Source organism: Poecile atricapillus, chromosome 10 (assembly GCF_030490865.1).
Source record: "Poecile atricapillus isolate bPoeAtr1 chromosome 10, bPoeAtr1.hap1, whole genome shotgun sequence".
Lineage (NCBI taxonomy): Eukaryota > Metazoa > Chordata > Aves > Passeriformes > Paridae > Poecile > Poecile atricapillus.
Genome location: NC_081258.1, coordinates 13,935,318 through 13,950,911, shown reverse-complemented (window position 1 = coordinate 13,950,911; position 15,594 = coordinate 13,935,318). Strand labels below are relative to the sequence as shown.

General features: G+C 63.9%; 4 protein-coding genes across 5 annotated transcripts; 2 read left to right on the top strand and 2 right to left on the bottom strand.

Moving 5' to 3' along the window:
• Positions 1–3: 3 nt before the first annotated feature.
• On the bottom strand, positions 4–2,169 carry LOC131582667 (chymotrypsinogen 2-like). Its single transcript, XM_058846096.1, has 7 exons — positions 2,103–2,169; positions 1,877–1,980; positions 1,678–1,757; positions 1,476–1,554; positions 802–982; positions 265–398; positions 4–187 (listed from the first exon to the last, which is right to left on the bottom strand). The coding sequence occupies exons 1-7, from the start codon at positions 2,167–2,169 to the stop codon at positions 26–28; spliced, it is 807 nt and encodes a 268-aa protein (XP_058702079.1). The 3' UTR covers positions 4–25.
• Positions 2,170–2,834: 665 nt separating this feature from the next.
• LOC131582668 (chymotrypsinogen 2-like) lies at positions 2,835–4,988 on the top strand. The gene is made up of 7 exons (XM_058846097.1): positions 2,835–2,901; positions 3,024–3,127; positions 3,247–3,326; positions 3,444–3,522; positions 4,016–4,196; positions 4,594–4,727; positions 4,805–4,988. Exons 1-7 carry the CDS (start codon positions 2,835–2,837, stop codon positions 4,964–4,966), a joined length of 807 nt encoding a protein of 268 aa, XP_058702080.1. The 3' UTR covers positions 4,967–4,988.
• A 573-nt stretch (positions 4,989–5,561) lies between these two features.
• LOC131582666 (probable D-lactate dehydrogenase, mitochondrial) lies at positions 5,562–6,589 on the top strand. The gene is made up of 4 exons (XM_058846095.1): positions 5,562–5,692; positions 5,821–5,933; positions 6,152–6,293; positions 6,377–6,589. The coding sequence occupies exons 1-4, from the start codon at positions 5,579–5,581 to the stop codon at positions 6,572–6,574; spliced, it is 567 nt and encodes a 188-aa protein (XP_058702078.1). The 5' UTR covers positions 5,562–5,578; the 3' UTR covers positions 6,575–6,589.
• Positions 6,590–7,031: 442 nt separating this feature from the next.
• BCAR1 (BCAR1 scaffold protein, Cas family member) lies at positions 7,032–13,795 on the bottom strand. Of its 2 annotated transcripts, XM_058846087.1 has the most exons (7): positions 13,676–13,795; positions 12,172–12,861; positions 10,818–10,979; positions 10,489–10,593; positions 8,921–10,069; positions 8,623–8,712; positions 7,032–8,307 (listed from the first exon to the last, which is right to left on the bottom strand). In XM_058846087.1, exons 1-7 carry the CDS (start codon positions 13,685–13,687, stop codon positions 7,792–7,794), a joined length of 2,724 nt encoding a protein of 907 aa, XP_058702070.1. In that variant the 5' UTR covers positions 13,688–13,795; the 3' UTR covers positions 7,032–7,791. The 2 variants fall into 2 exon arrangements, with proteins under 2 accessions (XP_058702070.1, XP_058702069.1); XM_058846086.1 differs by lacking the exon at positions 13,676–13,795 and having other exon boundaries at positions 12,172–13,063.
• Positions 13,796–15,594: the final 1,799 nt, after the last annotated feature.

The window sequence follows — 15,594 nt, the reverse complement described above, 5'->3', positions numbered from 1 at the left end:
CGGGTGGCAGCGTTTATTGCAGGCCTCAGTTGGCCTCCAGGATGGAGTCGATCCAGTCGCGGAGCTTGGTGACGCGGGCGTACACGGCGGGCGTCTCGGTGCTGCAGGTGCTGCTGCCCCAGGAGACGATGCCCACCAGGTTCCAGGCGCCGTCCTTCTGGCACACCAGCGGGCCCCCGGAGTCGCCCTGCACGGGGCAGCGGGTGAGCACCGGGGCGGGGCCCGGCGGCGCCGGGGGCAGCGCGGGGGACCGGGGGCACGTACCATGCAGGAGGAGACTCCGTCGGCGCCGGCACAGATCATCACGTCGCGGATACGGAAGCCCCAGAACTCCTTGCACTGGGTGTTGGTGAGCAGGGGCAGAGCCGCCTGCTGCAGCACCGCCGGCGTATGCGAGGCTGCGGGGAGCGGGGAGCGTCAGTGCCGGCACCGGCACCGGCACCGGCACCGGCACCGGCACCGGCACCGGCACCGGCACCGGCACCGGGAGCGCAGCCGGAATGGGGAAAGGCCCGGCACGGGGATGGGGGGACGAGGAGGACAGGACCGCGGTGATGGTGGAGATGGGGACAGGGCCGGGGATTGGCGATGGGGATGAGGAATGGGACTGGGATGAAGATGGGCGTACGGGAATGGCTTGGGGATTCAGATGGGAATGGGGATGGGGATCTGGACGGGACATCAGCATGAGCATTATGATTCAAATGAGGACAGGGACTGACCATATGGATGAGGAAGGGGACGGGGATTTGGATGAGGCAGGGGACAGGAATGGGGATGAGGACGAGAAAGTGCAGTTACCGCTGGGGTCAGTGAGCCCCCAGCCAGTGGTGACGCAGGTCATCCCCCCCGGGAATTCATCGGTGGCCTTGGGCAGGCAGACGGGGGACACGCGATCCGACAGCTGCGCCGGAGTGGCCAGTTTGATCAGGGTGATGTCGTCGTGGATGGTCAGCATGTTGAACTTGGGGTTCTTGAAGACCTGAAGCAGGCAGCACCGCTCTCAGCACCTGCACCCCCTGCCAGGGTGCCGGGCACTGGGCACTCCACGGGGACCAAAGGGGACCTCGGGGATTGCTCCCGTGGGTCCCGTGATGGCAGGGTGCCCGAGTTGCAGAGCCCAGTCCCTGGGACGCAGGGGAGCAGGGACGCCCCAGGTCACATCCCCTGCGGGAATGAAGTGGACCCTGAGGCCTGAACCCCTATCCCTTGGGAGTTCCTGGGAACATGGGGACATCCAGGCGACCTGACCTGAAGGATGAGTGGGAGCAGGGACACCCCACCCCAGGGGATTGCAGTGCAGGGATGTGGGACACCGTGGACACCCCAAGGAACCCTGACCCTCAGGATAAGGGGAACCGGGGACTCCTCAGGAGCACAAACCCCAGGACAAGGGGAGCCCGGACATCAGCCGCCAGGCCGCCTGTGGCGGCCGTGGGATCCCGCAGGCACACGGACCCCGCACCCGGAGGTACCTTCTCGATTTTCAGTTTCTGCTGATCAGGGCCGGGTGCGTCCTGGTCGTAGGCGCCCACCACCACGGTGTCGGTTTTCCTGGACACAGGCAGGCACTGAGCACGGGGCGCCGGCACGGGGACACGGCCTTCCTTCCCTGGGCACCCCGTGCCCGTGCCCGTGCCCAGCCCCGGCCCGGCGGGCAGCACAGCCCGTGCCTACCTGACGCCGCAGTGGGCAGCGGTGACCACCCAGTTCTCGCTGATCAGGGAGCCGCCGCAGAAGTGGAAGCCGTCGTAGCGCTGGCGGGGAGAGCTGCCCTCAGCACCCGGCACCGCCGCCGGCACCGCGGCCGGCGTGCTCCGTGCCGGGCCGCCCGCACGGCACCCACCCCTGCCCCCGGCCCGCCTCGGGCTCTCACCTGGAGGGACACCTGCCACGGCCAGGACCCTGGCACCGCCGGCTCGCCGTTGACAATGCGGCTGTAGCCACGGATGACGGGTGGGATGGCGGGCACGCCGCACTCTGCGGGGCACAGGCGGCCGTGGGACGGCGGCTCCGGCCACCCCGGCCCCGGGTCCCCTCCCCACCACTGCCGCCCGCCCGAACCCCGAACCCGCCCCGCCAAGCCCCACGACCCCACGAACCCTCAGGGAGGGCAGCACGGGCAAAGCCCGCCAGCGCCAGGCAGCTCAACACCCACAGCAGAGCCATTGCCACTTGTGAGGACGGTCTGCCTGGCACCCGGTGGCTCTTATATGCACCCCTGGGCACCTCCCCGCTGCCTCTGGCCTTGCCACCCTGGCCTTGGGAGATAGCGTGGCACCTGGTACGGCTCCAGGACATGGCCTGGGAGCATGGCACCTGAAGCTGTGTCATGGAGTGGTGGTGTTTGGAAGGATCATGGAGTTCACCTAAGCCTGGGTGTGCAGAGCCTTTCCAGGTTGCCACCCCGATAGGGGGACAAGGTCCCTGTTCATCGAGGTCCAGGTGCTTGGTACTCACAGAGATGGGTGAGAAGAAGGTTCCAGGGCTGGCAATATGCAGTAGCACCATATCAGGTGCCACGCTATCCATGCTGAGACCATGCATGCAGTGCTGTGTCCAGCTTTGAGACCCCAATTATGAATGACATGGGGCAACTGGAATGATTCCAAGGGTATTTAGAAGCCAGCACTTACTCCAGGCCAGTGCTGTCCCACAGCCATAGCCAAGCACCGTGGCTTCAGGTGCCATGCTCCCAGGCCATGTCCTGGAGCCGTACCAGGTGCCACGCTATCTCCCAAGGCCAGGGTGGCAAGGCCAGAGGCAGCGGGGAGGTGCCCAGGGGTGCATATAAGAGCCACCGGGTGCCAGGCAGACCGTCCTCACAAGTGGCAATGGCTCTGCTGTGGGTGTTGAGCTGCCTGGCGCTGGCGGGCTTTGCCCGTGCTGCCCTCCCTGAGGGTTCGTGGGGTCGTGGGGCTTGGCGGGGCGGGTTCGGGGTTCGGGCGGGCGGCAGTGGTGGGGAGGGGACCCGGGGCCGGGGTGGCCGGAGCCGCCGTCCCACGGCCGCCTGTGCCCCGCAGAGTGCGGCGTGCCCGCCATCCCACCCGTCATCCGTGGCTACAGCCGCATTGTCAACGGCGAGCCGGCGGTGCCAGGGTCCTGGCCGTGGCAGGTGTCCCTCCAGGTGAGAGCCCGAGGCGGGCCGGGGGCAGGGGTGGGTGCCGTGCGGGCGGCCCGGCACGGAGCACGCCGGCCGCGGTGCCGGCGGCGGTGCCGGGTGCTGAGGGCAGCTCTCCCCGCCAGCGCTACGACGGCTTCCACTTCTGCGGTGGCTCCCTGATCAGCGAGAACTGGGTGGTCACCGCTGCCCACTGCGGCGTCAGGTAGGCACGGGCTGTGCTGCCCGCCGGGCCGGGGCTGGGCACGGGCACGGGGTGCCCAGGGAAGGAAGGCCGTGTCCCCGTGCCGGCGCCCCGTGCTCAGTGCCTGCCTGTGCCCAGGAAAACCGACACCGTGGTGGTGGGCGCCTACGACCAGGACGCACCCGGCCCTGATCAGCAGAAACTGAAAATCGAGAAGGTACCTCCGGGTGCGGGGTCCGTGTGCCTGCGGGATCCCACGGCCGCCACAGGCGGCCTGGCGGCTGATGTCCGGGCTCCCCTTGTCCTGGGGTTTGTGCTCCTGAGGAGTCCCCGGTTCCCCTTATCCTGAGGGTCAGGGTTCCTTGGGGTGTCCACGGTGTCCCACATCCCTGCACTGCAATCCCCTGGGGTGGGGTGTCCCTGCTCCCACTCATCCTTCAGGTCAGGTCGCCTGGATGTCCCCATGTTCCCAGGAACTCCCAAGGGATAGGGGTTCAGGCCTCAGGGTCCACTTCATTCCCGCAGGGGATGTGACCTGGGGCGTCCCTGCTCCCCTGCGTCCCAGGGACTGGGCTCTGCAACTCGGGCACCCTGCCATCACGGGACCCACGGGAGCAATCCCCGAGGTCCCCTTTGGTCCCCGTGGAGTGCCCAGTGCCCGGCACCCTGGCAGGGGGTGCAGGTGCTGAGAGCGGTGCTGCCTGCTTCAGGTCTTCAAGAACCCCAAGTTCAACATGCTGACCATCCACGACGACATCACCCTGATCAAACTGGCCACTCCGGCGCAGCTGTCGGATCGCGTGTCCCCCGTCTGCCTGCCCAAGGCCACCGATGAATTCCCGGGGGGGATGACCTGCGTCACCACTGGCTGGGGGCTCACTGACCCCAGCGGTAACTGCACTTTCTCGTCCTCATCCCCATTCCTGTCCCCTGCCTCATCCAAATCCCCGTCCCCTTCCTCATCCATATGGTCAGTCCCTGTCCTCATTTGAATCATAATGCTCATGCTGATGTCCCGTCCAGATCCCCATCCCCATTCCCATCTGAATCCCCAAGCCATTCCCGTACGCCCATCTTCATCCCAGTCCCATTCCTCATCCCCATCGCCAATCCCCGGCCCTGTCCCCATCTCCACCATCACCGCGGTCCTGTCCTCCTCGTCCCCCCATCCCCGTGCCGGGCCTTTCCCCATTCCGGCTGCGCTCCCGGTGCCGGTGCCGGTGCCGGTGCCGGTGCCGGTGCCGGTGCCGGTGCCGGTGCCGGCACTGACGCTCCCCGCTCCCCGCAGCCTCGCATACGCCGGCGGTGCTGCAGCAGGCGGCTCTGCCCCTGCTCACCAACACCCAGTGCAAGGAGTTCTGGGGCTTCCGTATCCGCGACGTGATGATCTGTGCCGGCGCCGACGGAGTCTCCTCCTGCATGGTACGTGCCCCCGGTCCCCCGCGCTGCCCCCGGCGCCGCCGGGCCCCGCCCCGGTGCTCACCCGCTGCCCCGTGCAGGGCGACTCCGGGGGCCCGCTGGTGTGCCAGAAGGACGGCGCCTGGAACCTGGTGGGCATCGTCTCCTGGGGCAGCAGCACCTGCAGCACCGAGACGCCCGCCGTGTACGCCCGCGTCACCAAGCTCCGCGACTGGATCGACTCCATCCTGGAGGCCAACTGAGGCCTGCAATAAACGCTGCCACCCGCTGAGCACACTGTGTCCTTGTCACCATGGCGGGACGGACGGGAGCGGGGCACGGGCCAGGCGGGTGGCCGGGGTGACACCCGTCCGAGGATGGGGGCGTGCGGCGGACTGGGGTCAGTTGTCTGGGCATGAGGACACCTGTCCAGGAAGGCTGAGAGGCATGGGGACACCTGGCTGGGAACGGGGACAGATGGACAAGGGGACTCGGGCACACCTGGCTGGGAATGGGGAAACCTGTCTGCGCATGGGAACAGAGGGACGGGGGCGGGGGGAGGCATGGAGACCCCTGATTGGGAATGGGGACAGATGGGCAGGGGGATATGGGGACTCCTGTCTGGGAGGGGAGGAGCACGGGGACATGTGGCCCCCGACCAGCTGCGGGGATACTTGAGCAGGCACGGGGACACCCGGCCGAGGACAGGGGCCATGGTGAACGCAGTGACTCCGGGCAGGCGGGACACAGCATGGGAACATGACCAGAGGCAGTGGCGGGAGCCAGGTCCCTCCGCCAGGGACACACTCGCGTGTGGCTGGAGCCACCTTAAGGTGCCAGTGTGGGGGGGGCCAGACAGGCTGCAGGGGAGGGCAATGTCCCGCTCCTGTGCAGCTCCCATGTTGCCGTTCTTGTCCCGTCGCGACATGGCCCTGCGGAGGGTGCTGGCGCTGGGGGCAGCCCTGGGCCGCCGCAGCTGCTGCTCCAAGGTGGGGCCGGGGCTCCGAAGGGCACTCGGGGCCTGACGTGGCCACTTGGCCTCGTGCCCTTGGCCCGTGGCCGCGATCAGACCCTCCCCAGTGCATCCCTGACGGGTCCTCCCTGTTGCCCCCCGCAGCCCTCGCTGTCCCCTGACTTCGTGGAGACCCTGAGGGCCGTGGTTGGGGCCCCCAATGTCTCCACGGCCACAGCGGTGCGGGAGCAGCACGGCCACGATGAGTCCATGCACCCGTGAGTGCCCCTGGAGCTGGGGCCCCCGGGGAGGGGGCTGGGGAGGGGAAGGGCCACGGGAGGGGGAAGGGTCATAGAGAAGGGATGTGGGAAATGTTTGGGTAGACAAGGGGCCATGGGGAGAGGAAGGGGCATGTGACAAGTCCCAGGTTTGGGAAGGGCCATGGGGAAGGTCAAGTGGTTAAGGCAGTTGGTCAGAGGTGCTGCCTGTCCCCCAGCTGTGCCCCCCCAGATGTCGTGGTGTGGCCCCAGGCGGTGGGGCAGGTGCAGGAGCTGGCAGCCCTCTGTCACCGCTGCCGTGTGCCCATGGTGCCCTTTGGCACCGGTACCGGCCTGGAAGGAGGCGTCAATGCCGTGCAGGTATCGGCTCCCCCGGCACCTCTGACACCCCAGGGGCTCTCGGTGCCCGGCCGTGCCCAGAGCTTCGGGTGCCCCTGTGCCAGGGCGGTGTCTGCTTTGACCTGAGCCGCATGGATGCCATCGCCGAGCTGAGCCTCGAGGACTTCTCGGTGACCGTGGAGCCCGGTGTCACCCGCAAGGCCCTCAATAAGCACCTGCGTGGCACCGGGCTCTGGTTTCCCGTTGATACCGTGGGCAAGAGGGGTGTCATGGGGCAACAACACTTGAAGAGCTGGGGATGAGGACACACTTGAGGAGCTGTGGACTGTGGGGTGTCCATAGGTCTGCTACAATTCAGGGCAGTAGCAGAGGTAGCTCTAGGACTGAGGGTGCCATGCTTCCTGAGGTTCTGCAAGGGATGGATAGGCAGGACCAGGAATGCTTGGGGTTGGGGGCTACCATCCTCTCTGCCACACCAAACCCATAGCTCCTATGGTGGCCACGGCCCCTGAGGAGGTGGTATGAGGGATACCCTCCCCATACTGTTTCAGGGCCTGTGTGACTCCACTGCCGTGCAGTGCCATCCCTCACTTCCCCCCACACTCTTTTAGGCCCATTCCTTGTGCCCCATTAACCTTCTGTGCACCAGCAGTCTCTAACGGCTAGGAGATCTTTTAGGAGGACACAATCTCCCCAGCCCTGCCACAGGGCCACTCCCTCACCCCAGCAGGCACATGCAGATACCCAGGAGATAAGGTGTGTTTCTAGGCAAATCTTTATACTGCTGAGGGACTTGGGGCCAAGTTTTGGAGGGGGCTGCCACTTGTTAGCTCCGGGAACCAGCGGAAGCTTCCCCTGTGTTCAAAAGGCACCAATTTCGGTTCGCGTTTCGGTTACAGCTGGTACTGTAGCACAACCCGAGACGTGAGAACGCACAGGTTAGCCCCTTCTCACCCCAGCAGCTCCCCACCACCCCTTACTCCTCTGGGGAACCTTAGCCCCAGCCTCCAGCACACAAGGGGACAGTACAACACATCTCTGTCACACTGTCCCTCCATCACAGGGGATGGCTTCCACACCATTAGAATCTTCTGGCCACTGCGGAGTTCTCCAGAGTGCACAGTAGAGTCCTCCAGAGAGCAGAGCAGCCACAGCATCTCAAATTGCCAGGCACATCCTTACCTCACCAGGGACATGGCCCCATGCCCTTCAGCCCAGAACTGGCTGCCGGTTTTGAATGGAGAGAGGACAGTGGGGAAGGAGTGGACATAGATCCACCACCCTGCTTTGCTTCATTATGGGCACAGTTCAAACCATTACTGGCCCCTAGCCAGAGGGAAGGGATACGATGGCTGCAGCCCCTCACCTCTGTTCCCACAGAGCCCCAGCCCCCCGGTGTGCATGGGAGTCTCTATGTACATGTCTGCTTACACCGAGTGGAGAGGACTTGCATGGAGGGAAATGCATGTCTGGGGAAGAGTGGGGGCCAGAGAGAGAGGGGACAGTGGCCCTGAGGCGATCACATGGCTGCCAGTTGGCCCAGCACCATCCTGAACTGCTGTGTGCTGTTGGCAAGGTCCTTGACGCGCTCCACCATGTCCTTGGAGGCAGCAGGAGATGGGTAGTGGAGGGCAGCTGCCTTGGTGGTCATCACGATCTCCTTGAGCATCTCACAGAGGAGGTTGCTGTAGTGCATCACCTTGTGCTGGACATCCTGGGCCTTGGCTTGGCGGGACAGTGTGTCCCCAATGAAGACGAGCTTGTGGGCGCTGAGGATGACAAACTTGCTGTGGGCCACAAAGATCTTAGGAGGCTGGTTGGTGCTGACGGCAGTGAAGAAGGCATCGACAGCATTGGTGAGCGTGGTGAGGTTGGCCTCGCACTGCTCCAGGTAGAAGAGGAGGAGCTGGCGGTCAGCAGGACACAGTGTCCCACTGCCCCGCGCAGGGCTGTAGTGCTGGGGGGGGGTCCAGTTGGACAGGTCGTTGTCAATGGGGCGCGTCACCTCCTGCTCCAGCCGCTCAAACTGCTTCAGCTGTGGGAGAGACAGGCGTGGGCCAGGGTGACCATTGAGACAGCATCTGCTGACCTCCATGGAGCCACCAGCACAGGTGGCCATTGCCACCAGCCCCAGGACAGCTGTACAAGTCCTCTCCAGGATATCAAGGTGCTTATGCCCCTCTTCACTGGCATAACACTTCCATATGGAAGGCAAGGTAGAATGCACCATGGGAACAACCAGGGAAGAGGGCTATGGTCAGACCAGCAGCAAGAGAAGCAAGACACGGAGCCCTGTGTGCCCCAAGCATTGTGTGCAGCAGCACCCACCTGCCTGCCCCTGTGCCCTTACCTGCTGGTGCTCCAGCTGGTCCTTGCTCTGCCGGATGATGTTGCCTTTCTCCAGCAGCTCCTTCTGGGTCTTCTCAAACTCCTCCTTGCCCTGCAGGGGCATGACATGGAAGGGGGTCAGCAACATCAGCCTTGCCAGAGAGCCCCCACCTGCCCTGGGACATCCCTGGTTCACACAGCCCTCAAGCTGGAGGGTAAGAGCAAAACATAGGTGGAAGCAGAGCTGCCTAATCCCCCTGTGCCAGGAAGCCACCATGATAACACTCCCTGTGGGAAGTGGCCCCCATACCCGTGCCCACCTGGAGATGGACATAGTCATAATCTTCCATCCAGCCGCTCTCACTGTTCTCGTAGGGCCCGTCAGGCGACTCCTGGGCCAGTAACTTGGGTGGGGAAGGCAGAGGCCGTGACTGGATGCTGCTGGCCTTGTCGGAGGGGTGAGGGGGCCCATGGCCACCACTCTCCACCACCGGCTTTGTCCGTTTGAAGAGAAGGGAAGCATTGCCATGCAGGAAGGAAGCCAACTGCTTGGTGTCATCAGGAACACCACGTGAGTGCATGATGAAGTGCTCCAAGTCATCTGTGCCCGGCTTGCTGCTGGCCAGAGCACTGGGGGCCCAGTGGCAAGCGTCCAGCACCTGTCCATGCCGTGCCAGGGCCTGGTAGACCTCCTCCATCTTCTGCAGCTGCTTGCTGAGCTTAGTGTAGAGGGAGCGGTCGGAGGCCTGGGCAGCATTGCCCACTGCCCCCCGGGCAAACTCCAGCAGGTCCCGGAGGGCCGTCCGGACACCCTCAGCTGCCCCACGGATGTTGGCAGCATTCACCTCCATGTGCTCGGGGCTGCGCCAGTTGGTGCTAATGAAGGACATGAGGTAGGAGACAGCACTGCTGACACCACTCTGGAGCTTGGCCAGTGTCTCCATGGCGGCATCCAAGTCCAGGGAGAACTCCTTGCCAGCTCCCTTAGCCGGCTCCTTCACAGGCACCACGTCCAGCGAGGATGTGGAGATGTTGCTGCGGGTGCTGCCTGTGCTGGAGGCCGAGAGGCGCTTGGCATCAGTGCCCTTGGCCTCACGGTCTACTTGTGGTGGGACATCATAGATGTACTCGCCCTCCGTGTCCACAGAGCCCTTGCCTGGGGCGTGCAGGTCCCGGGGCACATCGTACACCTCTTGGGAGGGGAAGGTGGATCCCCCCAGCTTCTTGAGGCTGGGGGGCACATCGTAGATCTCGTGGGAGAGTGGCAGCTCAGGAGCACCTTTCCCAGCTGCCGGGGGCACATCGTAGACATCTTCTGGCAAGTAGGGCTCCTGCTGGGCCAGGATGAGGGGGTGGCGGGAGGGGTCAAAGGCTTTCTGCTTGGCAAAGGCAGGTGGCACATCATAGGTCTCCTCCCGTGCTGGGCCATCCGGCACATCCTTGCTCACTGAGGGGGGGACATCGTACACCTGCAAGGGCAGAGCAGTGGCAGTCAGCACTTCTGGGAGAGCCAGCCTGGGGCAGGCATGGAGATGCAGGCTGGCTTCCCTGAGCTGCAGGGCATGAAAGTGCCAGCACTGGGCATACAAGATGGCACGGGGTGGGCACTGGGGTGAAGCATACACCCCAGGGGTTCCCCTGTCCGCTGGGACAGGAATCAAAAAGTCCTAGAGAAGCCCAGGTTGGAAGAGACTTTCAAAGATCATCTGGTCCAACCTCATCTTCTGGACATGAACATCCAGCAACCTATTCCTTGTAATTCTGAAAGCCTCCAGTGCCAGGGACATCACCACATCTGTGGGGAAACTGATCTAGTAAATTATTTTTCTCCCTGTAAAAATCTGTCATTCTTACGCAAAGAAGCTGGGAGCTTCCCAGCAGCACTTACAGATTGGTGCAGGTTCTTCTCCACGCTGGGGGGAACATCGTAGATCTCCTGCCCTGGGTCATGTCCATTGGGACCCTTCACTGCCATGGGAGGGGTGTCATAGACCTGGAGCAGGGGACACAGGACGATATGTCAGAGATGGTGTGGCCACCCACCACCTCTCAGGGACCAGCTGGGAAAGGTGAAGGTGCTCAGAAGCAGCACTGGGGTCCATAAAGTACAGTTTTGGGTGCAATTTAGCCTGGTATGGATCTCAGGCTGTGACAGATGATCTCCCATTCTTAAGGGCAGAGTCAGAGATTCCCCCTTGACACCTGAAGCAACCTCACCTCCTGGCTGAACTGGCTCGGGACCCCTCCTCGGACAGGCGGCACGTCATAGATCTCCTGGGAGCCCGTGGAGATGAGGTGGCGAGGGAAATCATATTCCACCTGCTCACCCTTGGGGGAGTCATAGACATACACCTGGCCCACACGGGTGGGCACCACCACCTGGAAATAGGGAAAAGACATGATGTGGGCACCACCAAGCATCTCCCGCCCTGCATCATTCCTCCAAAACCCAGCAATGGGGCCAGAGAGAGGATGGTTGCTGGATTCCGTACTGGATTGCCTGGAATTAGGGTCTGCCCGGTGCCACGGGAGGGCGCTCCCCGGCCGGGTGTGCGGTGATGCTGGGGACGGGATGATATCACCGGTTATTTATAGCGGCGATAGAGTCTCAGCGAGAGACAAAGCCCGGCCGGCACGGCCCTGGCGTGCAGAAAGCCACGGCCGATCCAGGCGTGGGCCGGGGTCTGCCAACGCCTGGAGATCCCTGCCCACAGCTCCATGCCTGAGTGGGTCATTTCATGGCGACACCAGAGCAGAAAATAACCAAACCCAGAGGGTAATGGCACCCTGCCCAACCAGTGCCAAGGAGGGCTGAGGTGTTGGGCTGGTTCTTCCTTTTCGGATGTTCCTTGTGCCCTGGCTGTGATTTGGCAGCTCCCTCCCCTCACTGGCTACTTCCCAGGGGTATAAGTTGGAATAGCTTTCCCAGAAAACACAATACTGAAAGCACCTCACTCCTCTTCCCCAGGATGACGTGCCAGGGAAGGGGCAGAGCCAGAAGGACACTGGTGTCTGGGATGCAGCCGTTAGCCTCCATGCTGGGGACAGGCTGGTGGCTCACCCTAGCCTCACCAGTATACCTAGCAAGTACTGGCAGGCTGCCTGGCACAGTCGGGAAATGCTGGCACTGCCTGTCTGTTCCTGTGTGTACTCCAAGGAGGAGCAAAACCTCACAGCATTGTGCTGGGTACCACAGCTACTGCCACAGCTCCAGAACCTGGCAACTCAAAACAGCTCTTGGGTTACCAACACTGTGTCCATACCAGACACACTGCCATGCCCTGGGTGACACCAGCAGAGCCCACACAAGAGACTACAAGGACCAGAGTGCTAAATGCTGTGCCAGCCCCAAGAGGGGTAGCTCACACCAACGGGAGCACCTCACCACTGCAGGGACTCTCCCAGTGCACCCACTCCTGCCAGCAGTGTGGGCAAGGATACCCACACAACCCCAGCAGTGGGCACATGAGCTGCCTGCTCCAAGCCCAAGCTGTGCCACCCACTTGCACCCATGGACCACAGATCACCCCACAAACACAACACACTCCCCACTCCAGTCTCCCCATCCTACCTTTCCCTGGGGCTTGTGCCCTTCCCAGCTTCTCATGTCCAATGATGGTGGCACCTGGTAGATTTCTTGAGCCTGACCAGCTGAGGGAGGAACCTGGTAGACATCCTGGGGGGGACTGGCAGAGCCCCCTGGGTATGCCTCTGCTGCCTGGCCCAGGGAGGGGGGCACCTGGTAGATTTCCTGGCCAGGGCTGGGGAAGGTGTGGGAAGGTGCCTGCTTCGGGTAGGTGGAAGGCTGCTTAGCTGGGGCAGGAGGAAACTGTCCAGTGGGTGCTGAGCCCGGGTACAGACCCTGCTGTCCCTTGTTGGGGACTGGCATCAGGTAGACATTGTCCCCTTGGGGGGCATAAGCAGGGTGCATGGATGTGTACTGCGAGGCGGGTGACAGGGGGGTGTAGCCTCCTTGGTGGTGGAAGGGCAGAGCCGGCTGGGGTACCGATGGCTGCGGCGGTGCCTGCCCCTGAGCCGGGCCAGGCGTTTGCTGCTGCGGCTGCTTCTTGTCGTACATTCCCACGAGGATCTTGAGGCGGTTCCCGGGAACGATGCCCTGCCGGCCATGGAGCGAACATAGCCACCAGCCGTCCAGCCCCTGCGTGTTGCGCTCCAGCACCGTCATGATGTCGCCCTTGCGGAAGGAGAGCTCGTCCGGGGACTCGGCCACGTTGTCGTACAGCGCCTTGGCCAGCACGTTCTGGAAGAGAGCCCCGCGCCGGGACGGTGAGCCGGGCCCCGCCGGCCGGTGGGGCGTCATCCCGGCGGGCGACAGCGGGGCGGCAGCTCAGCACCGGGACGGAGCCCTGCGGGCCGGGGGCTTCACCGCGCAGTTCCCACCAGCTGGATCTCCCCGTTCCAGCCACCGCGGGATTCTTCGCTGGAGCAGAACCCACCCTTCCCAGAGGTGGTACTGGGAAGGGGCCGGGCCCTTCCGCCTCCCCGGTTTCGGGGGGCCTCCTCTGCCTCTCCCGCCCCTTCCCTCCGCCGACTGGGAGGAAGTGCCGGGGCGGTGAGTCAGCCGTGGCCGTGGCCATCGCACGGCACTCGTCGCCAGGCTCGGGCTCCTTCAACCCCGCGGGGTCCCCGAGCCGGGCCACGGCGGCACCTGCCAGCGCTGCTCGGGGCCCTGGCGGCCGGACAGGTCGCGGCCCGCCCGGGATGGCGGGGCCGGACTGCCGGCTGTCCCGCGGCCCTGCCCGCCACCAGTGCCGCCCCACCCGGTGTGGCGGAGGCCTGGGAAGGCCCCTGGCCCCGCTGGGCCCCCCGGGAGTCCCGCAGCTCCCTGACCCGCCGGGGTCTGGGCCTGGCCGCCTCGGAGCGGGGGAGCTCGACCAAGGTCACGCCAGTGGGATCGACCGCACAGGAGAGGCCCTGCCTGGGCCGAGCGGTGAGGGGGCTGCGGCCTTTCTCCTCGTCGTCCTCCTCCTCCAACAGGGCCCCCAGCAGCCGTTCCCCTACGCCCTACCTGTCCCCGCACACGCCCCCATGTCCTCCCCCGTACCCCCACTCACCAGGTAGTTCATCTTCCCGCGGGGCCGCTCCGGCCGCAGCGGGGACGGCGGGCCGGGTGCGGGGCCGAGGGCCGGGCCGGGCCGGGGGCGGCGGGGCCGGGGCGCGCGGGCGGCGGCGGCGCCGTAGGGATCGTTATAGCGCCGCGCGCGCCCGGCCCGGCCGCTCCGCCCGCCCCCATTGGCTGCGCCCGCCCGGGGGGCGGGGCCCAGGCGGGGGGCGGGAAAGGGGGCGGGGCCTCGGGCGAGGGGCGGGGCGGGAGGGGGCGCAGGGGTTGTGAGGGGCGAGCAAGGCGTGTGTGAAGGGAGTGAAACGGGGGGTGACACGGCCAGGGGGGTGACACGGGACAAGGGGGTGACACGGGACAAGGGGAGTAACCAAGGGCGACAAAGGGCAGGGGATCGGAACAGGCGTGCAACAGCTGTGCACAGACGGGTGTGCAACAGGTGGGCTTGCACTTGGTGTGCAACAAAGGCTATATGAGTGTGTAATGGGTGTGCAAATGAAGGAAAAAGGCTCTGGAATGGGTGTGTAATGAACAAAGGTCATTAAAGGTTAATGGGTATGTAACGTGTGCGATGGGTGTGCAATAAAGGGTAACGGGTAACTGGGGAGCTGTGCAGTGTGTAATGGGGATGGTGTGTAATAGCAGGGGGATACAAGGAACAGGTAATGGGTAGCTGTAGATGCAATGGTTCACATGGCACACCCTGGCACACATGGGACACCTGGCACACGGGGCACACCACGGCTGCCTGCCTGGCCTGTTACAACAGCCTGGCCACGTGGCCCATGGGCACCCCAACAGCTGGTAAGCCTGGGTTTGGCATCACTGTATGCTGTGCTGCAGTCCCTGCCATCATCTGCAGAGAGCTGAAAGCAGGCTGGGATGGGGCTGCAGCTGGGAGCTGTGGAAGGCACACGTGAGCTGCCTGGAGGCACGACACCTGTGGCCATGCAGAAGCTACACGCACACCCATGCTGCTTCCCAAGCCTTCGAGAGCCAGAGCACATAGGGAGGAGACCAAGGGAAGGGACACAAGGGATGCCTGCAGCCAGTGGGCTCATGGGCAAGTGGGCAATGAGTGGGCCTGAGTGAGGACCCAGGCCAGTGAGCGAGTGGTGCATGTGGAGAGGCCAGGAATGTGCCCCTGACTGTGCACGTGCCTCCCAGCCACCATCCCCATCACCGCATTTCCTCTCATCCTCCGGGGTTACTTTCAGGCCACACAAGGGTGGGGCAGAGCTGAGGCCAGATTGCAAGCACATGCCCTTCCCAAAAAGCAGTACTTGAGCCACTACCACTGTCCCCAGCTTGGAGGCAAGTGTCCCTGTGTATCACTGTCAGAAAGAGAAACTGAGGCACGGCTGTGGGTGGGAGACATCCGGTGGCAGGGACTGCGGTCATGCCCACAAACCACAGCTGCCCCGGCGGGAGCAGCCTGAGGACTGTGGTTTCCTCTCGATGACAGTGGTGACAGTGCAGACACTGAGCACTGTGAGCATCCTTGGGATGGACTCCGAGCTTCCCAGCCTCTCTCCTGCCACTCTACAGCTGATCCCATGAAGCCAGGGTGTGTTTGCCTTGGAGACCCTGAGTCTGGTGTGGGTCCACTTGGCCAGCAGTGAGGGTCTCCTGGGATCCCTGAGGTGTCCCCAGGGTGAAGCTGCCACCATATGATTTCAGGCAGGTGCTGAGGGGCCATAAACTTCCTGCTTTTGGACTTAAAGCCAGTGGGAATTTTACTCTTCCCTCTCCCTGTGTTGATGCTCACATCAAAGTGTTCACTTTCAAACTTGATCCCATTTTTGGTCCGTCAGAGCAAAAAATCACTGCTTGCATCTGCTGAGCACCCCAAGCTGGCAACAGTTCCTGCACATCCCTGCTTCCACAGCCAAGCACCCATGGGGTGACAGGCAC